Source organism: Sparus aurata, chromosome 21 (assembly GCF_900880675.1).
Source record: "Sparus aurata chromosome 21, fSpaAur1.1, whole genome shotgun sequence".
Taxonomy (NCBI): Eukaryota; Metazoa; Chordata; class Actinopteri; order Spariformes; family Sparidae; genus Sparus; species Sparus aurata.
In genome coordinates, this window is record NC_044207.1 from 15,785,170 (window position 1) to 15,807,686 (window position 22,517).

Consider the following 22,517-nt stretch of genomic DNA (forward strand, 5'->3'; position numbering starts at 1 on the left):
AGGGAAGGTTAAAGACACACCTTTTTAATCAGGCTTTTAACTAATATTTTAAATTCTTATTCCATTCTTATGTGGTTCTATCGTATTTTATGTTGTTGTTCCTATCTTGTTTTTTTTTTTTTTTTTTTTTTTTTTTTTTAAACTATTTTCATCTTAAATTTTTTTGTTTTTATTATTATTATTATTATTATTATTATTATTATTATTATTATTATTATTATTATTATTATTTATCTTCGATACTATTTTATTTTATTTATTATTATCTTATGCATTTTATCCTTTTAACTGTTCACTTCATTTAACTATCTTTTGTCAGGGTTTTTATCCTATCTTATGTTTTTAGTTTTTAAGGGTTAACTCCAGAGTTTCCTCAGGGGGGTCCTCCACACTGGGAGCTGTGTCTGGGATGCTGCTGGGGGTGCTGTCCCTGGGTGTGTACGTATGTGTGCATGTATATAGTACGGAGGGTGGGAGGGAGGGGCTTTCTTTATTATTGTTTTATGTTTCCTGTGTAAAGCACTTTGTGCTACATACTCATGTATGAAAAGTGCTTTATAAATAAAGTTGATTGATTGAGTTGATTGATGTGTAAACAAAGGTGGGTGGTGCCTACTCAGGCCTGTGAGAGCTGACCAATCATAGCAGAGTGGGCTTTTTCAGAAGGGGTGTCTTTAAGGGAAAGGTACTAAAGCGGAGCATTCAGACAGAGCTGCTGCAGCTGCGGACAGTGTGAGAAAAATTATGTGTTTATTGAACATGAAAGCGTGTAAACTTTTTCGAGACATCCAAACTAAAAGTATGACCATGATATGGGTCCTTTACGCTTCTGACCTACAGGGCCAATGTGGTGGTTTTACTCCAGTGTAGACATTATACTTCTACAGGCTAAAGTACATCAACTTCTACAAATATTGTTTTTGTTTTTACCTTCCAGGCAGCCAAAGGTTTCAGTTCACTGCCGTATACTGTAATTATAAGGTAATTTACTTGAAAACTTGCTTAAAATTGAATTTAAATCACTGTTTTATGGTCAAAGTCAAGTTTTGCTTGTGTTGTAATGGAGATGCGAGCAGGAAATGAATTACAAAAATACTCTGTCACATCAAGGAGACTCAGAAATTCAGGATTTATGATTTGGCTGAAGCAAAGCATTATTTCTACAAGCTATGATTTTTTTCTTTAAATAGAAGACAAAAGGCTAACATGAACAGGAAACTGTGCACGCATGAAGTAGAAGTAATCACTAGTTGAAACTGTATAACTCAGTTTTTAAAAATGGAACATGCAAAACACCATTATTGTCTATTCGGAATGTGCCCCCAGTATCAAATCATCTAAACTATTTTAGGCTACATGTCAATGTTTAAACATTCGTATTTATAAAAGTAGGAATAGTTGAACTGGATCGTGTCTGTGTGCCTTCCTATAAAATCAGATGCATAAAACACCATTAAGGCCAAAGTTGTTTACCTGGTGGACACCCAGTGACCCTCTACGTTCGGAGGCATCTGCACAGTGATTCGGGCTCCATTGTGAAGGTGCTTCAACATGTGATGGCACTGAGAGTCTTTGACCAACCGCCCGAAGGTTTTTTCCATGGAGAGCCGGCTGGACCGACCGTCGGAGTAGTGAAGAGAGGAACCTTCAACCCAGACTGCGGGAACAAAAGGGACACCACAGGTTAATCTTTGAGGAGATTTCATCATTATTCATTTACTTTCTCTTTATTAAGACGGGACATTTTGGGGGGGGGGGGGGGAACTGAAATGGTAATCACTCAAGTGAGATTGAGTAAACAATCCATTCACATAATTTTCTTGGGCTGTCAAGATCTATGATCTATATTTTCTGACTCCACCCAAGTGCACAAATCTATTTGACTGGATGTCTAACAGCCAGTCACAAAGTCCAACATCATCTAAAGTGAACTGCAGCAGTGCTACAACGCCTTCTTCAGCAAAGTGTTGTGGACCACAATGCCACGAGGAGGCACCATGGTCCTTTTTTATCTCCAATTCACATTCTCATTTTAATCTTATTATCTTATAATGCATCCTTACTTCAATTGTTTCGGAGAAAGCTGCAGCACAGTTATTCTGCGAAGCTCTACACAACTTCACCCAGCGTTCAGATAATGACTGAATTTTCATTTGAGGGTGAACTTTTCCTTTAAGTGTATTTATTGTAATTTTTACTATTAGGTGGTTCCAGCGTTAGATCCTTTATCCAATGGATTTAACAGAAAAAAAATCATTCTTAAGTCTTAAACTAATTAAGAATTTAGTTAATTCATTTTTAAAGCTTATGATTTATGAGTGCAATAGAAATCCATCATAACAACAGTTTTGCTCTGTTGTTATTATACTGAAACCCTAAAGAGATATGTAAACAAAAATGGAAAAGAATCATTCAAAATCGAAAAGATCTGGACTATTCAGCGAACTTTGAACCTCAGACTTTCCTCATTGAGGTTGAAATGTTCAATAAACTACTTAAGAATGAGTTTAGCTTGGCAGAGCTGGTTTCTTTTAGATCTTTACATCCTTATAAATGACCACTTTTAAAAAGGCAGTTAGTTACACTCGGATCAAAAAGAAAATAAGTTGTCTTGCTAGTTTGAAGTTTGGCTCTCATGCTTTCACTTTGCTTATCCAATCAGTCAGGCCTCTTTGAAGTCTCTACAGGGTTTTATTTAGTCATTTTAACTCATGTCATCACCAGGGGATTACAGGGCTTTATCAGTGACCCGCAACACCTGGTGTGAGTGGAGTCTCTCTAGGTTGACGTAAACCAAACGTGTAATGAAAAGGAAAAGCTTAAGTATCCAAAATTAAAAAGTGATCGTTGGCTTTCTGGGACCCTGACATCAAGCAGCAAACACATGCTTAAAAAAAGGACAAGAGAAGCATTGATATTTGAAAACTCTAAAGTTCCCACCCTGTGCGCGTACCCTCGACGCACCACATGAAATAACAATACCTTCAACAATGGGCCGAGCTTAAGGGGATAAAATGTCGGAAATGAAAGCATTTTCAGAGCCCGCGGCCAAAGACGAGCCTTCAACTCACATTCCAGCGAGGATTTATTCCATATAATACTCTAAATATCATCAAAATCTACCTTGAAATATGAAGACTTTGCCTTAGATTATGTCTACTGGACCCGACTTGCTTGGCAATATCATTTAACGCCTTGGAATGCCTCTGCGGTCGCCTCAGCGCTTTAATTTGAGACCAATAACACAGAGGGAGGAACAAAAACATCTGATTAAAAGCAGCCAAAAGCTCCGTGAAGAACAAAGCCCCATCCAGTTGTTTTACACCCAGCGAGGCAGCAACTACGTGTCTTAGCCAAGGCTTGTGTGTAAATCACCACATCACAGCGCTGCTCAGTGGAAACACTGGACAGCGGGGAGACCCGATCCCCCGACTCAGCTGGTGGCATTAGTAACGCCGCTCTGCTGGCTGGAGCTGTGGTGAAAATCAAAGAAAAGGCTTCACAGTTTGCTGCGTTTTATGTGTGAATGTGTGTTTATGTGTGATGTGCGTGTGAGGCTTTTTTTTTCTATTTTTTTTTTTTTTTGCACCTGCAAAAAGTTGAACATGGAAAAACAGTAGCTGTGAACACTTTGTTTAACAATTCACAAAGCTGAAACCAAGAAGTGTATGTGAGAAATGAAAAGGAAACCTGATTCAATGTGTAATGCAAACACATTTATATCCTCACTAAAGGTTACCGCTGGTAAAGTAGCATCTCAGGTTTAGGAGTAGGCGGCAGAGAACGAATATAAACCCTGTACATCTAATAAAAACAACACAAAGCAAAGTATTTAAAGAACAAATCGACACATCACTAGCTGGATGAATATTTACTGATTTTCGGACATTATGGATCTCTTACGAAAGTCGTTTTGCATTTCTAAAGTAAAAATACCAAAAACTCACAAGTTCCAGCAATATTTCACATTTTTGTCAACTTCTAAGACAGATAAATTGAATACTTTTGGATTAATGGTCTGACAAGGAAAGTCATTCCAAGACATCCCTTCAGTTTTTTCCAATTTCTGACATTTCACTCAGTTTTCGGCACCCTATGGGGTTTTCTCTTTGACAAACGATGTTTAAATTCAGAGTTTTCAGCTGAATTGCTGTTGTGAGAAATAAGTAAGACCATGTGTCACAGTTGCCCTGATGGACTGTAGTTCTGATACACTCTCATTATGTTGCTTTTGGGAATGGCCGGGTCTGGTATGACATCTAGTGGTGAAATGAACTACAACCGGTCTTGTCCGGTCATCGGCCTTAAATCAAAGCTGTACCACTCAATATAAGTGGTGAATTATCTCTTGACATCTTGACATTCTGCTGTGGCTTTCACGGGATTCTGGATAACGTATGCCTCATCTTGAGGAATACCTTGGATATAAATATGAACCATTTTGGGAAATTTACTTTGCAAATTCTCATGCTCATTCAATATCTATTGAGTTTCTTTCCCAGCTTCAAAATAGATCTGGGACTTTCCACTTTCTCCTCACTTAAAATGGCGTGTAATGTTGAAAGGAAAGTCTAGGATGCATCTAATTTGGCTGTTTTTGGTCCCAGATGTGGGTAAATAAAAGAATCCAGAGACTGAAGAACTGAAATGAAACAGACCAAGACTTGTTAAACACTTGTGGTTTTGTGGAAAAATCTGAATAATAATGAAACACAAGTTTTATTAAGAGTAATTTTAAACACAGTTACATTTTTTTTGGTATTACTTCAAAGCCAAACAGGATCTCAACATGGAAAAACATGCTTACGGGGAAACAAATGAGGAAATTACTAAAAAGAGGTTAGACGTTTGTAAATTTGGACGTGTACAACTACTTCTCTGCACATTGAATGAGCGTTGAATATGTGAGCGGTGGGACTTTCATCCAATAGCTTTCTTTAAATAAAAAAAGAAAGAAAGAAAGAAAAACTCTCTCCTCATTATGGCAATAATCACAGCGACTGGACTCGAACCCTCTCCGGTCCCTTGCTGCTGCTGCATTCCCAAACTGCTGCACTCTATCTAAATCAAAGCACCCATAAAACTCCCAGAGCCCCAAACCACACAGAACATTTCCAGTTGGCCCGATCCCACCGGTGAGGTAACAGCACTGGGACCCCTGACAAGCCGAGAGACTCCACATCGTTTATGGGAAGAGAAAAATCCACAAGTGCCAGAGCAGAGACCAGACAAAGAACTGTTCTTTGTGTTATCTTAGCATTTGGCAGCTACCATGTAGGACTTAAACTGGGCAGAGAGAATACTACTTGAGAAAGTACTGGTGCTTGAGCAGTTTTATTTTGGATTTTCTGCTTCTACGTCACTGGAATTCAGTGAGAAATATGGCACTTTTTAATCCGGCACACATTTATCTGACAGCTGTGAGTATCAAGTTTGTGCAGGTTTAACATTCAGCATGAACTTAAGTCATAAGATATTGTTTATGTTGGACAACAAGAGTCCACATCCACGCTAGTGGCTCAGTTGCATAGTATTTAAGCAAAGTGGAGCTTGGAGCTAAATGCTAACATGCAGCAGAGGGTCAAAGAAAATATATGAGCCTAATAGAATAGGGGAAATGTAATCACATAGACAAGAAACTGAGCTGAAGTCAGTGACGCAAGTGTTCTACACCTTAACAAGTAGCGAGGTTTGGTGACTGAATCCAAGCTTAGACCAGGCAAAACTTGACACGAACATGGAGCACTGGTGGGTGTATGGCACCCTTCAGCATCATATCAGGGTGCACAGGCATGGTGTTAACAGGTGGATGTTCAGCAGGCATGTTTACCATGTTAATCATTGTAGTTCCAGCATGCCAACATTTGTCAGTTGGTGCCAAATGCAATGAAATCATTGGGCCAAAAAACAAAGTTTTGGACAAATTATATTTTTGGTCTAATGGTGCATTACATGAAGTTCAGAGATCACGTAAGATAATCCGGTGGGGGATATGAATGTATGTACCAAATTCTCATGACAATTCACTCAACTGTTTAGGACATTTCATTGTAAGTAAGACATGTAAACCTCATGGTGGCACTAGAGGAAAAGTACAGGGGGTCACTAAGGAAGTCTGTAGAATTCATCCTCTGGGGAACGTGAACATCTCTACAAGGTTTTGTTCCAATCCACCAGAATATGTTGAGACATTTTACTGGATAATTACACACTTTGAGTCTTTAGGGCTCATCCTTTGGGAATCATCCATCTGTATTCATTTATATAAAAATCCAACTAAAAGGTGTCGAAACATTTCACCCAAAAGTAAACTGTTGACCTCATGGTGGAACAAAGATCAATCACCAAAGTTAGAGGGATTCATCCTCTAAGGATCATGAACATCTGTACCACATTTAAAGGGAATCCATCTACTACTTGTTAAGATATTTCAGACCTGAGCAAAGTGCTGGATGGACTGACTGATTTGCCATCTCTTCAGCTGCACCGCTAACTTGAATCATGAATATTTTAAGGAAGAGATCAGAAAGAGCTTTGTGACAATCATTTCAGACCTGATTGAAAGTGCAAGATCACTAAACTATGGAGAAAGAATGTCCTGATTCATCTCAGAAATATTTTAGCAGCTTTCCCGAGGCTTTCTGTTTTTAGGGTCAAGAGTGACATTTGATGCTCATTTTTTAAGCAAACACGCACCAACAAAGTCCTCCAAGTCAAGTGGTCAGATTCTTGAACATTATATGTCCATGACAGACTCCTTTTGTTGATGAAGATCATGAAATATAATTTGAGGCTGTACAATGGGACATTAGCAAAGACTGTTATGTTAAGGGTTAATCCTTCACCATCAGTGTCTCTCTCAAGAATTTTCTCCCAACTTTCTCCTCCACCACTGAAACCTGCTCATACAGAGGAGGGAGATGCTGGGATTCAGGGAAATTAGTATCATCTGTATCTCCTGTCTGTTTCCTCCATCTTCCCCCTGTTGATCTGTCAGAACATTTGGCCGCCCTCTCCCACTTCTTGACGCAGTTTGTCTGTGTTGTCTGAAATTATTTCTCAGGATGTTTCCTCTCGATATTAGGTTTCTGACTGAAGACTCTAGAGGCACCACTTGGTGCTTTTGGGTTTCTATTTGTTTTCTCATGCTGCTTTGAAAGCTCAAACCACATCATCACCATCATCAAAAGATTGATATCAGACAACTAAAAAGATGCTAGTAACTGGTCCGTGAAAAAGCGTGCAACTGATAAATCAGATGGCTGTTAGCACTTTTTTTTTTTTAAATATTGGAGCATGTTATTTATTTTGAAGAGAGTGCCTACAGGCCATTTCTATTTCTCTTTAAAACAAGCACTATCTTTTTAGAAACACATTCATGAATTACACTATGTTTGCTGTACTTTATGTACGCAGGGTAAATTCACATAACAAGAGACTATACGGATGGAAACTAGCTCATTATCTAAAGCAGCACATGTATTTACATTGTATTTACCACAAATGTACCATTACCTTTGATCATCTAACTGTCAAATATCATGCGTCAGTACATGTCAAAGCTCCTTCATGAACACATTTGAGTGAGCATTGTTCAAAATTATTCTTTATGTCTCAAATATCCATATTGGTATCCGCCTCAGAGATGAACATCGGTTCAAGATCTAGTTGGTAACTGTTAGGATTTATACATTTTAATTATGCCTCTTTATGCCCCACCGACCACTTAGTATGTCCCCCTATGACCCCGGCCTACTAAATACTGCCCATGACTGCCCGTGACTCCCCTTAACAAACACACTGCTCATGAACCTACACACACATCTTTTATCGCTCATTACATTATGACGTCTGCCACACTTAGATGCTATAATATTGCACAACACATATAGATTATCTTTTTCCATCTTTTCCTATTATCTCACATTATTAAAAGAGTTGCACATATCCTGTTGACAAATGAAATGGTCAGAAGCATTAGTCTCTTTTATGAGGGGCTAATACATGGAGAGCAAAGCCAGGGTATGAGAGAGAACACATTCACCTTTCACTTATCCCTTTCACACATGAAGAGGCCCCGAAGGCCAGCGATATCACCTCCCAAATCCCTTGTGCGTATGCGACAGTGAAGGCGCCATAAACAAAGGCAGATATGGAGGACAGACAGATGAGGCCAGGGACATTTTGTTTTCTTCAACAGGGTGACGTCTCCAGGAATCAGGGTTCGTGTGCCAAGAAACTGGGACCAGTTTGTGCACCACCAATGGGAGGGCTAAAGTCTAAACCACGGATTCTCCTCACCTTATTTACTTGATTGTCCAATAATAGTATTCATCCTATCTATATGATTGACCAATGACAATTCAACACATACATTGTAACAGCAATATATAATGCATTACATGCTGAAATTCTGCATCTTTTTATGGGCGATTAGTTGCTTGGCTTTGCAGCCTGCGATTTTTCAAACAGAGAAAGTCCTTGATCAAGCTTTTTGCTTTTGCTTAATGATACAATTCTTCTTATTAAATAGTTAACAGTACGTCGTAGTCTGTCTTCTCTATTAGTCTGTCTACTTTCACCTCTCAAACAAACAAACACACCTGACATAACTGTGATTAAAATGGCTGAATGTTTTTTTTTAATAAAGAGTTTTGATAGTTTGCCTGCAACGACTTAAATGTGATTCACACGTATTGTCACATATTCGCCATCCAAGTTTTCCCGAAAACGGAAAAACAAAAAAAACATCAACATTCAACATCGAGACGAAGATTTGTAGTAAGGCAAAAATGAAAAGGCTTTCAGATGGCTTTGATAACGAGGCATTCAGAGTCTCAAGTGGTCAAGCCCCCAAGATCGACAAGTGCAAGCCGTACGTTTGTGACCTGCAGGGTTCCCATCTTTTATGCCATGATTAGGAATTTTTCCAAAAACTGGGGATGTCGCCATATCAGATTTTCACAACACAATCATTGCAGCTTAAAAAAAATTCGAGATAACGATATTATTGTGATTTCCACAGAAATTTGAAAAAAAGAATTCTACCGAACCTGTTTACTGTGTGTTTTGTCTCTTTTGTCAGCAAAAAAAAAAAAGACCCTTTAAAATACGAGCCTATTATTGAAGTACAGAAGCCGTAAACGGTCGTGGGTTGATTCATATCATTTCCTCCATTTTTCTGCGGTCACAAGTTCAATTTTAATTGTTCACGTGTTATTGTTGTCATTATGATGGCAAAACACATTTTTCCAGGGATAACAAGTTCCTTTTCTTGAGATCTCAAGAAAACAAACTTTGTTCATCTCGAGTTATGAGATAAAAAAAAAAGTCTTGACCGTTCCATAAAAACTGCAAGTTTCAAAGCAAACCATATGAACTTTGTTATTTTTAATTTTTTTTTTACATCAATACTGAGTACTTCTTGATCTCTAACACTTTTAGCTTGAAACAGTTGCTACACTTGTTAAGATGCCATGTGTTCCTGCTGGCTTGGCACTGCTGACGGACCAGACATTAAGCTTTGAGGAATAAGAGGGAACAATCTTTTGTTTTCTTGTGACAATGGATTAATTTATCTTGTTTATCTCAGGAAAACAACACTTGACACAAATAACTTGTTAACACGGGAAAACAGCACACTGTGCACTGTATATATACACTATGTTTATATTGGATTCTATTTATGTTATGTACGAAGTGTTTTATTTGCTGACCCACTACTGCTGTAACAAAATGTTTTCCCAGTCTGGGATCATTAAAGTAATTCTATCTATCTATCTATCTATCTATCTATCTATCTATCTATCTATCTATCTATCTATCTATCTATCTTATGTTTGACTTGTGGCTGTTTAGGGTTTCTGTAGCAGAGAGAGAGTCTGTGACCACAACTGTTAAAAAAAAAAAGCACAATTACCCTCATGGCAACAAAGGCAACAAAACAAACTCATTAACAAAAGATGCACAAGTCCAAACATCTCCGCTGTATTACACACACAATGTAACCTTGTGTGTGTTATCAAAACAATCAGAATGACACTTTTTCATATCATCTGGAATATCGTGATAGAATAGTAAAATAATTGATTAAAAACAATGAACTCATGATAACTGAACCCACAAAAAGTGACCCATGGTATTCCTCTACAGATGCTTGTATCATTACTATGACTTTATATACTTTAATCCCTATATTTCTGTATTGTATTGTTCTCCTTTCATTGTGTGCACTTGTTATCTTATACTGATGTGTCCCCGTGTGTCTGAAATACACAAACACACACATAAAAAGTTGTAGGACGAGCCACTAGTTGAACAAACAGTTGAGTCGCCTTCTTCCATTGCAAAGTTGAATATTTACAGATGCAATAAAACTTGAAGACCCTGCTGAGGCCGGGCAGAAGTCTCTCTGGATTCATATCTGGATAAAAAAGGTGAAATATAAGCAGCTCCGTGTTTCCGTCTTTTCTAAACTTTGCTGTTCAATTCTCTGAAGACACGCTGAGGTTTTTTTTCTCCCCCCCGGTAAATTTACGGCGCAGACTAATCTAAGCTGACAGTGCATTTTCATTTCCACTATGAAAGGCTGCAATAACACACCACCTAATTGAACGTTAGGTGCACTTAAACACACTTAAGGATAAGTGGACTCGAAAATATCGTTTTATCTCAACCAGCTCATTTGATGTTGCTGCCAAATGTTGCCTTCCACTGTCACTGGCAGCAGATGGATCGGGTCAACTGCAGTCCCATAATCCTCTGCTGCTCAGACAGGGTTTTCATCAGGAATGGATGTTTTTTAAGTGTCTCTTAACTCTCTCAGCGCTTTCATCTGGCGGCAGCACCCCCAGGGAAGCTTTTTATTGCCTTTTAGTCTTCAAAACATGTTCATCACCGGGTCATGGGTGATAACTGAGCCAGAAAATATTACTATTGCTGCTCCTGTTGGACACACAGACACAAACACACAAACACACAGCCATGAGGGCAAACAGGTGTGCAGAGGGGAAGAGAGGCATCTGGAGCAGAAGGAAACATTCACAGTTGCAGACAGAATTTAGATGATCTCTTCCTGTTTTCATGTTAGGTTACATTTTGTACTAAAGGCTTCTTTCCTAGGCTGTGAAAGCACTTTGTTTTCCACGCACATGTGCAGCAAAACACGTCTTTCAGTCGTCTTGGAAAACACAACACCTCAAGAGGTAGAGCACTTGCCACACCACATGGATCAAAGTCACTTCGTGTTAGTTTCTTACCCAAAAAAGCACTGAGAAGCAGCGCAGATGACGGCCCCATTCCGCACTTCGGGCAGGATACAGACTGGTCACACTGAAAAGATTTCCTTTTTACGCAGCGTCCTCGTTTATTCCGACACAAGTGCTCCCATTATGTATCCAAAGCTTGGAGGAAACACTCCCCTGATGTCCGAGCATCATAAGGAAACACACGTCTAGTTCGCTACACAAAACAAAACCTGCTGCACCTGAGGCTCAACACAAAGAATCGCACGGTCAAGTCCAAACTTCACTGCAGGAGTTCAGACGTTGTCGTCCACTGTTCAGCTGTAAGCAGTTCGGTTGCTTTTACGCGCGTCCTCCGTGCGTCCTGCGTCCTGGAGGAGTGTTCGTACGTCTGCTCAGACACCGGACTGGACTCAACGCCCCCCTGCCCCCACCCCCTCCTCCTCCTCCTCCTCCGGAGAGATTTTATGGGCGTGGAGTGTGCCGTGAAGTTTTCTCCCGTGAGGTGCACACTGCAAAAAGTCACCCATGTCCACAACTGCTGCACCTGTAGATGTAGATGAGTCTTAAAATATGTCAAAGTGATTTAAATCATTTTAATTTCTCTAAAGAAAATTTGCAAACCAGCACCACCATTGTATCATCACAACGTCACAGTGCCACATCTGGATGTATTTTTTTAAAAACATTATTATCAAGTATATTACGGAAGAGGATTAGGGCCACATGTGATTTTTTTTTTTAGTTCTGACTTTAAAGTCAGAATTCTGAGAAAAAAGTCAGAATTCTGAGATTAAAGTCAGAATTCTGACTTTTTTTCTCAGAATTCTGACTTTAATCTCAGAATTCTGACTTTAATCTCAGAATTCTGACTTTTTTCTCAGAATTCTGACTTTAAAGTCAGAACTAAAAAAAAAATTCACATGTGGCCCTAATCCTCTTCCGTATATATCCCCTTAAAATGAGAGTTTACAAGGAAAATCTCTAAACTTTCACTTATGGGTTTGAAGAAAAACAGATTTGTCCTCAAAGTTAAGAGTCATTTCTTGGCAGGGGAGACATCCTTTCATTGGGTCAATGGTTTCTTTCTTCTGACTTCCCCCAGAGACAGACTGGAGTCTACTGGAGTCTCTGGTTTGATGACTTGCAACTTGACTTGACAGAAAATAAATGACTTGGAAGTTCAAGACTTGTTACTGGACATGAACATGAACTTTTTTTTACCTTTTTTTTTTGGTCTGGCTGTCAGTATTCATTTTTTAAAAAGTGCAATATGTAAACATTTTAGTTCAGAAACTTGAAAAAAAAATAACCTACATTATCAATAGAATCTGAAGGAACAACATTTTTGATGTGAAATCAAAGACATCTATGTATTGTGTTGCAGGCAGATATATCTTGCTAATGTTAGCATGCTAACCTGCTAGCCCCGGGCCTGTTGTGTCTCGTTAGACCACTCTGAGGTCACATTCTGGACTGCTAGCTGTGTGGCTAGTTGAGCTAACTTGCTACAGTTAGCAGCAGGTGGCTGTTCCTCTGGTGAAATGCTGAGTATGAGTTCAAGATGTGGCAAATTCTCATGTACCTTTGAAAGTCAAGAAGAGGGAATGTTAATTTGATTGAGCAGAAATTAAGATTAAATCACTTATGTAGAGCAGCTTGACTTCTTAAGCTCTTGTTTGTAAGAAAGTTTCGTTTCGATTGGTGGTCGACCAGACCTACAATCCCGAAGCATCAGTATTACCATCTTACTAACAGGAGTTTTAGATAGGACTCAACTTGAAATTGACTTGACACAACCTGTGACTTGATTTGCCCAAGAACAAAAGACTTTGGACTTCTGTGAGACTTGGACCAGGACATATCCTCCTAATTATTTCCAAACATAAATGTGTTGCAAAGTCATGATCCCAAACCAAAAGATTTACTCCAAAGTTATCTCAAAAAGATAACTGTAAGAAACGGACTTTATGAGTTCTTTATCTAGGACACATTATTGTGCACAAACTCCAAAATGTCAAACCCAATAATAAAGGTTATTTAGGTTCTGGTCTCTTTTGAAAGCTTACTGGGGCACAAACAAAAAGCCAGAATGAACCTGACACCCAACCAAATGGACATGGGCACAGCACAAACATGGCGACGTGAGGGTTTTTGTGTTCAGTCTTGTTACAAAATAAGCGGCTGTGGTCGCATTAATGTTGACATGTCAAAAGTGTGATCAGATGAATGCAGAATGTTGAGGATAAAGCAGAGGGCTGAAGTTGTCCCAGGACTACCCAGGAGGTTTCATTCATTACATTAGTGTCCGACTTCCTGCTTGTCATCGTCTGTGATGAATGCTGCGCATTCTTCTGGATAGTGGCTCTCAAATTATTCACCCTCTCATCATGGCCTGCCTGCCTGGAGGGGGAAACAGCAGCAAACGTTCACAAACACCTGTGTTAGTGTGTGTGTGTGTGTGTGTGTGTGTGTGTGTGTGTGTGTGTGTGTGTGTGAGAGAGAGTGAGTGATAGAGTCATGAGAGACCTTGGCCTTGAGTTTCTGGCTCTCTGTCTCTTTTCAGTTTGTGTCTTTGCTGTCGTCTCTCTCTGATCCTTTGACCCTGAGGCGAGTCTTCAGCTCCGACACTGAGCCAACTGTGTTCTAACCGCCTTTAGACACTGATTATATCTGCATAGAATCACCAAACTCATGTTTTTTTCTTCTCTTTTATGTCAGCTTCACAACTTAGACCTTTTATGATCTAATCATTTCCGACTTAAAAAGAGCTTCACGGAACACAGCTCAGCGTACATTACAGCTTCTTGTTTAATTTGATTTTAGCAGATCGAGAGTAAGATCCTGTTAGAGCTCCACCTTTACTTTGCACATCAGATCTAAGAAATATTTGTTGGTTACTTAGTCCATAAAATGTCAGAAAATAGTGAGGAATTGTTCACAAGCTCCCGACTGTCATAGTTAGATTACCTTTGTTTCCGCAATTGACCGAGAAAAGCATCACATCTCCAACTGAAGAAGATTTTAGGTTTTTGTCAGTCACGCCAGCTCAGAATATTTATGATGCTGCAATAAGATAATGTTTCAACCTTAAAGGACACGTCCACCCAAAAGTATCCTTTTTGCAGTGTTAAGTTTACATCCATGCTTTCACATAAGTAGGAATGATAGTAAGGGAGGCCCCAGCGTTCACAAAAACAGTATTTCATGAGCTTATCCAATAATCCTCCAATCCTTAATCAGTAGAGCAATCCTCCACTGAGGGAGTCTCTAATTAATTTCTATTGTCTGCAGTCTTAACCCTCACGGCTGCCTCCTTCTATACGCTCCATGGTATTTGCTCTTTTTCCCTCTAATCCTGGATCCACGCTCTGGGAGAGTAACTCCAGCCCTCCTCTCTCTCTCTCTCTCTCTCAGTCTCTCTCTGTCTCTCTCTCTCAAGTTCCTTCTTTTCTCTGGATCCGGAATAGGCGCCGAGCGAGATCCGGACAAACAGACTGATGGGATTTGCAAGAAGAAGGCCGGAAGGGGTATTAATACGAAGTCTGTATAGAGGAGAGGCTGGAGGCAGGGAGGTGAAACTGGGAGGCTTGTTCTGGTGTGTTGACCCCTGCGTTGTCCTGTGTGGCTAATCAAAGCATGGCTGCACCCTCTTTGTGTCGCTGTAGGAATGTGATCCATGAGAGCCACAAATAAGCTTTGCTTTGAAAATGGCTCAATGGGACAGTGAGAAACGTTTCCTACCGAGAGTGTTGATATCATTATAGAACTTTTTCCTGTCAATGCCGAAATTTGTTTGTCTCTTTTTCAACCATCGAAGGATTTTTCTCACATGTTTTTTGCGTTACGCCTTCATCATCGGAGTCTCTAAACATGTCAGAGCAGATGAATGTGGTTGGGGACATTTCAAAGTTGCTGTCTCTCTGCTTCTCATTAAGGCTGTGTTCTGAAGCGCTGGGTGACTGCGCTGTTTTCTGTTTGCCTCTTTTTTTTCCCTTTTTTTTTTCATGTCTCCCCGTAGACGTTTGTGTCATTTCTGGAGAGTGTTGTAAAGGGCGGAATGAGAGGGGAGTGGCGCACAATGAACATAAAACTCACACTGAGTTATGGGATGTTAATTGTTTAACTGTTTATTGTTTGTTACTGGCCCCGAGGAGGCACCGACTTAGATTACTGACAGCAACAGAAATGTGTTCTCGCCGATTTGTCAGCCAAGTTCTTCAACCCTGCCGACTTTCTGGTGTCCATCCTCTTTTTCTCAAACACCACAGGATTTTATTGTATCAAATACGTCACGCTGAGCTCAAAGAAAGTGGGAATAAGCGATGATTTTACTGCTTAAACCGGCATAAACACATATTTTGTCCACTTGGATGCAGCAGAGAAAAAGTTGTAACACGACGCCGACACATCATCATGTTTTAGGTCGACATGGTGAGACTTGTTAGCTAACATCTGCATAGTTACATATCAAGCAAATACTGGGAAACATTGAAGTTATTATTTCTGATCCACCTGAGGAACATCTGTCTTTTTACAGCTCCGTTTTCAGTGTCCACCAAAAAATATTTGGCTCTTTAGCGCCCAGCGGGGTGCTAACTTTGTCTGTCGGCTGTTCAGTGCTGTGTAGGTAGTTTGCAGTGGGTTTCTTGGAGCTTCTTGCTGTTGCCTGATGAGAGTGGTGAGTGTGAACCCAAACAGCAGAGCTGCAAGCGGTGAGCTGAGAGATGCTAAAATGCTTCGCACAGCCGAGAAGAACTTTGGTTTCAAATCACCATGTGTGTGTCAGTGTCAATCTGTTTACATTCTTTGAACCAGTCATTAGACATGGCTCAAACAGCAGTTTGGCCTGTATATAATTTGTACTTTTTCATTATTCCCCTTCTGTACTCTATAGTTCTAGTTCACCCAGCAAGAACACCTCAATCCGAGTGACTTCAGGGGTGTCGTCTGAGGCGCCAGTATTTGAGACCTGGTGATGAAACTCAACAATCAACTATCTTTTTCTCTAGGAAGTTGCATTGCGTTGCTTTAAAATAATACTCAATCTGTGCCAGTCCAGTCTTAAATCAAGGAGGACACTGGGACAGGTGACTGAGGTTTGAGTACTGTGTGAAGCAAATGAATAGCGACTGTACGTAGGAAGGACCAAGAGCTTTTATTTCCTAAACCTAACCAAGTAGTTTAGATGCCTTTATTTTGAAAGTGTCACCAGATGTAGCATGTCTGTTACTGCTATGGCGAGGTCAAATGACATCTACTCGGCCACCTGGTTTTGCGTGATACTGGGTTGTCTGTTCAGCAGAAGAGGCATCGACTTTTAAGTCTTTTGTTCAGGTAAAGCTTGAAAAACACTGGATCCTACGATTCTCAACAACGACGTAAAAAAACACAGTTTCTTTCGACCCTTTCGTGCATGTCTACGTGACCACTATGACATCGACGTTACATCCTGTTACTTTCTCAGACTTTGGAAAGCTTCTCTGGAGTCACCTAATTCATTGTACAACTGTTTTCACAAGCCGAGTGGAGCTTTTTCAAGAGGAGAAAACTGATATTTGTGTGTAAAATAAGCCAAGAGGCCCTTTAAGGCGATGTTAAACGAATGAAATACATCTGCAAACACGACAGTACTCGACCTGTGTTTGCTCCAACTGCAGTGGGACAACTGCGATATTTAGAAAATGAGTCAAACATGAGAGGTAGCCCTGAGCCCAGTCGAGAAGGCCTCGCTCCAAGTTTAGTTCCAATATGGCCGCCATCTGCTGCTGCAGAGACAATTGAAACGGTACAGTTAAATCAATCCAGACCACGAGCGGGAATAAGGGAGACAGAGAGGGGGGGAAAGCAGAGAGGAGGTGAAGGAGCGGAGGGGAGGGGGGTTATTTCATCTGTGCTACATTGGTAAATACTCCAATGAGCAATGAGAGACCCCATTGTGTAGAGCCTCTCTGAATAAAGCCGCCTGCAGGGTCAAGGAGAAACTGTCTCTGAAAAACAAAAATCCCAGAGACAAGAGTGAAATAAAGGGACAGTATTCAAGAGAGAGCATGCAGCGGCTGAAGAAACACAGTCCCTACTTTCACCGTCTTATTCCCCCCCCCATCAATCTTTACATCATTTACAAATCCAGGCTATCACAGAAAAAGCTCAAAGAAAAAGCAACTAAAAAAACATCCCGCGGGAAGACCCAGATGTTATAGGAACTTTTATGAGGAAACAAGCTCCTGAGTGATTGCTTCCTCCAGCAGACCTCCAGGTCTTCCTGCGGGTGCAAGGTGATTGACAGTAAGCAGAGCGTAGCGCGATGCAGCGCTGATATGAAAGCACTTGGCTCGAGCACAGAGGAATAATGATAAAACCTAAAACACTGACAGGACCAATAAGCTGTCATGTTTTCTGTGACGGATTGTTTACCGTAGGCGATTTTAGCAGGACGGCTGCGGCCGTTCTGCGCAGTGGACAGGAATGAAGCGGCAAATGGCTCCTTCTAAAAAGGAAGAAAAACAACAAATGATAAAAATGGAAAAGAAGGGGAGAAGTTTAATTGCCGTCATGAGCCAGAAAAAGACAAAATCCCTGAAATTCAGAGACATCCATGATGCAGCACCACACTAAACCAAATGAGGCTGTTGCTCTACCGTGCCAGAGTCAGGATTCTTGTGGTTTTTGTGGCCTCTGGACCATAAAGTGGCCTTTGGCTTTCTCTGACGGGCCCCCTGTTTGTCCTCCGTGGTGGCAGCTGCTCGGTGGACACACAGTCCGACTCGGCTAATCGTCCTGCCCTGTATGCAGACTTTGGTAACCAATCACAGAAAAACGGTTGTTGATATCCAAAAAATGTCGTAAATATCAGGCTCAGTTAAGATGTAAGCACATATGAAGCATCAGAAGCAAAAAATTTGATTTTTTAAGTACTCAAAATTGCAAGAAAATCAAGTCAAGCTCAAATGTAGCGAGCTATCAGGCAAAAACTCATACTTGCTGCCATGTTTTAATTGGCTGAGGGCAAAAATAAATAGAAACCTGTGTGCCAAGAGTTGTGTTTATTGTTTTTGATGTGTCAGAAAGGCTTTGGCATCAACAATTTCACTTGATTTCTGGAGAACACAACCAGTTAAATGTATGTTTTTGTTGTGCTCACACTTTTACAACAGTTTTTAAAGCCTCTCTCCGACAAGTCCGACTTTCACAAAAAGACAAAGACAGCAGATGTGGTCCCAGCCTCATATCATATGATATAATATGATATTATAATAAGACGTGATAATAGCATTTGTTCATCGCACCAGTTGTCATCTTGCAAACTCCGCATGAAAAAGGGAATAACAATACATTACAACTCTGTTGAAGGGTTGCCACAGAGTCAGATAGAGAGATTTCATTTTATTTCTGTCCAAGTGGTTTTCCCCTGGGTGTGACAGGCAGCTGCATGCATCAAAGAGTCTGGCATGACTCTGAGGAGGAGGAACGGAGAGCTGTGAAACGCTTCCTGACCGGCCAGTTGCTCACAGGTGGCAGGAAGATGGCGGAAGAGCCGCCTCGCAAATCAGACATCTCACTAGAGGGACCGCGATGGCGCTGGGGGGGAGGTGAAGCGCTCCTAGACAGACGAACACATTAATCATCGTCATTTCAAGTTGTGCCATGTCGTCAACTTTGTTTCCATCCAGTAAAGCTGATGACAATCATATTTATGATGTGGCTTTTGGGAGATGGAAGTTCAGAGTAGTATTAAGAACATTTCATTTAATAATACGATGATGGCTGTTTTGACAGGAAGTGCCAGTTAATAAAGGATTTATATTTGCACGAATGGTCCTTTTATCTTACGCTGGACACAAAGTGTTGCTTTGTATGATTATGTTAGCTGTTTGCAACACAAGAGCGCAAAAATATCAAAGTTTAGAAGCTGCTTTGGAGCTTTTGATGATATCATTGTAGCATAGATGTTCACTTTAAGGGCTGCTCGTCCTTTTTTACTGAGACTGAAATGTAAATCGTGACCTTGGAAACAGCAGTTAGCGTCTTTTGTTAAAAGGTTAACTATGTGACAGTCTGAACAATAATACAGCAGAAGATACAGTGGTGTGCTGAACCTAGAATGATGTCCTGGTTTTTTAAGGCATCTACTTTTATGTAAAACATTTGTAATAACCAGCTCATGGCTGTTTCTACTTTATATGTTCTGAGTGAATGTTTCTACTCTGTTTGTGTTTATGGGATTTTGGATCCGTTTGATTGTGAGGTTCCTCCCTCTGTGGACTGACAGGTGGATCTGACCTCTGCACTCACAGTTTTTCTCGCTATTGCCCCGAGCAGGAGCGATTGTGACCCTTCGCTGGATTTTCTGAGTGATGAGGTCAACAGTTTGTGGCCAGTTGTGTGGCCGGCATATTTATTTCACACCACAGCACTGCAGCTGCAAGACATACTTTCGCTTTTCATCATGTTGTGTTGCTATGTTTCTGGTTATTAGACTTTTTCAGGTTCAAATCAGGGCTCTTCTCTGGAGATTGTCGAAAGGCATTCTGGGAGGAACTCACTTAAGGTGGAAAGAGACTAAACGTGTTAAAGGATGGCTGTTGCAACACTGAACATGAGTTAGATTTACACACTTGGTTAATACATTTTAAAGACATCGTGTTCTCTTCTAAGACCAAAAATATGTTAAACTGCTATTCATTTGATTATGCTGAGTATCCAAAATATCCTCTGAGCCTGGATAAACCGTACGTTGTTTGAAAGCAAAAAGCTTCACAATCTCCAAACCCAAACTCACTGAAACTACTACTACTGTCTGAGGCTGTTGAGATATTAAAGGAAAGTGTTAATCAGGTGGTGCTGTGTGATCAGAAGTTGCCTTATAAAATATTAAAGAATTAATAAGTTTTAGATCAATGTTTCTAATCACAAGAGTAAGAGAACTGTTTACATAACAAGCTGATTATAAACAAGAATCCATAAACTACCCAAAGACAAGTACATGCATGTTGTCGTTTTATTGAGATGATAATCACAAAAGGTACATTATATTTACCAAGAACTTGTTTCAGTCCAGTACAGATACGTTAAATTTGTACTTAAGTAGTATTCATTTAATACATTCCATGACTGCTGTATTATGATGTCATTTTTGGGACTTTGAACAAAAAAGGGCTCTTCAGGGGTTAAAAAGCTCATCTATGTTGGTAAGTGAAGAGGTGTTCTTGCCTTGCAGCACTGCAGCTCTCCACCCTCCTGGCTTTCACAATACTTTCATCTGTTACTAATTTAGATGCTTTACAGCAGAGACAAAATGCAATTTAACGGTAATTCATTACTGTTCACATCAGTTGTCAAAACGTGTCTGTGCAGGGAGAGAGCTGTTCTTTTAAGTCTTCAGCTGTCGAACACAAAGAGCAGCAGGAAGCGGCAGGTACGCTCATGTTTGTGTTTTTGGAGCCTTTGAGTGATGGGGAAATTGCTACAGGGTCACATTTCAAAACGCACCATCACACCCCTCAACATTTGATCTGCATTCTGTGTGTGTGTGTGTGTGTGTGTGTGTGTGTGTGTGTGTGTGTGTGAGTGAGTGAGTGAGTGAGTGAGTGAGTGAGTGAGTGAGTGAGTGAGTGAGAGAGAGAGAGAGAGAGAGAGAGAGAGAGAGAGAGAGAGAGAGAGAGAGAGAGAGAGAGAGCGTTTGTGTGTGTACGTGCCCTAGCCTGAAGACAGGAAGGGCATTAGGGGTATTTTTGATCCCAGTAATCTCTTTCACGGTGCAGATTTGTTTGTTCAGAGAGCACACACAGAAGACAGAGGTGGAGGCTAAGTCAGGCCATCGCAGTTTCATTGACACGACTGTATGAAAAACTGATGCAACGCTAATAGAACAGCAACTGACAACAAACTTTAGAGCATTAAAAAAAAAAAAAAAAAACGTCTTTGCCAAAGCCTCCGAAGCAGTAAAAAGATGAGCGTGGGAGCCAAAGTCAGACTATCTGCGCGACTGAAGCGGTCAGGGCACGGAGATTGATGGATTCTCAACGCAACACCACAGATGTGCGCTGCAATTTTTCCATGAGCAAAGACAGATTTGCGGTGTGTGTGTGAAACAGAATTTGTCCCAGATTTTCTCTCTTCTTCTTCCTCCCTCTTTGCTCTCCCCTCTTCTCTGCGGGCTGGATGGAGGGAGCTTTGATGTGGCACTCTCTCAGTGTTGTGACCGCAGGCCCAAGAGGAACCAGATGCTCTTTGGACTGGCTTGTGGTGCGCAGAGGCATATATATAAATAAAAAAATTTAAAAAAGAGGGAGAGAAGATGGGTGCAGGGCTACGGGGGGGCTGTCCTCGTGCCAGCCGAGTTTACTGTAAAGTGTTCTGCATTGGGACAGACAGAGGGGGGTGTCTTGGTGGGGTGACTGTCAACAGAAAGCAGCAGAGATGAACGTGAATTGACAAAGAAAGTTTGCATGAAGTCAAAATCGATGCTGTCGATGCTCTGTTTAATCTATCCCGACCAAAGTGAGCCGAGTGCTGTTTCTGGGCTGGTTGCTATTGCTGCTTCGGAATTAGTGCAAACCCTGCAAACCCTGCAAACCCTTTAAGAACAGGTTGCTTTTCTGCGGGTATGATCGCCACCATAGAGTCACATCATTCAGTCGCTGCATAGGTCTTCAATTTCCCAGCATTGCCTGGAAACTTACATTGACTCTATGCATGCCTACACTGACGTCCAAACATGACCAGTCCTCTGCCCACTGTAGCAATTTTCGAAGTTTAGTCTCCTGTGAAGTCAGGGCATGTAACACTACCTCTGGATTTGGTGGTAATAAGCGCTGGTCCCAAGTTACGATAACCCCGCCCCCAGCCCCTGATGTAAGCGGTTCTTTGTTGTAGACTAGCAAAGCGTGGGTGGCGTTCTGGAACCAGTTTTTCTTGCCGAGAGCCCGTTCTTTCATTAGTGTAACGTAAAGAAATGGTTACAGAGCAGGCACTGGCTCTGAAATGTCACCCGAACCACCTTGATCGATAAGGGGGTATACACCAAGTCCAGCATATAGCGCAACAGTGGCAAAGAAGCCGTTTTGTAGGTATTGTTAGGATTTATACATTTTCATTATGCCCATTTATGCCCCACCGACCACTTAGTATGTCCCCCTATGACCCCTATGACCCCTGCCTACTAAATACTACACTGCCATGCACCAGCAGGGTCCTCACGCTGCTTATGTGACTCCCCTTAACAAACACACTGCTCATGAACCTACACACACATCTTTTATTGCTCATTAT

General features: G+C 40.8%; 1 protein-coding gene across 2 annotated transcripts in view; it reads right to left on the reverse strand.

Moving 5' to 3' along the window:
- The window catches only part of LOC115572534 (protein APCDD1), a 53,121-nt gene that overhangs the window by 15,462 nt on the left and 15,142 nt on the right, over positions 1-22,517 (reverse strand). The window contains exons 1-2 of one of the 2 annotated variants that reach the window (XM_030402699.1): positions 11,259-11,655; positions 1,474-1,657 (exon numbers count right to left, since the gene is read on the reverse strand). In XM_030402699.1, the coding sequence (XP_030258559.1) occupies positions 1,474-1,657; positions 11,259-11,298 (224 nt within the window). In that variant the 5' untranslated portion in view covers positions 11,299-11,655. Of the gene's footprint in view, positions 1-1,473; positions 1,658-11,258; positions 11,656-22,517 lie in introns of those variants that run through there. The other variant, XM_030402698.1, reaches the window with a different exon arrangement.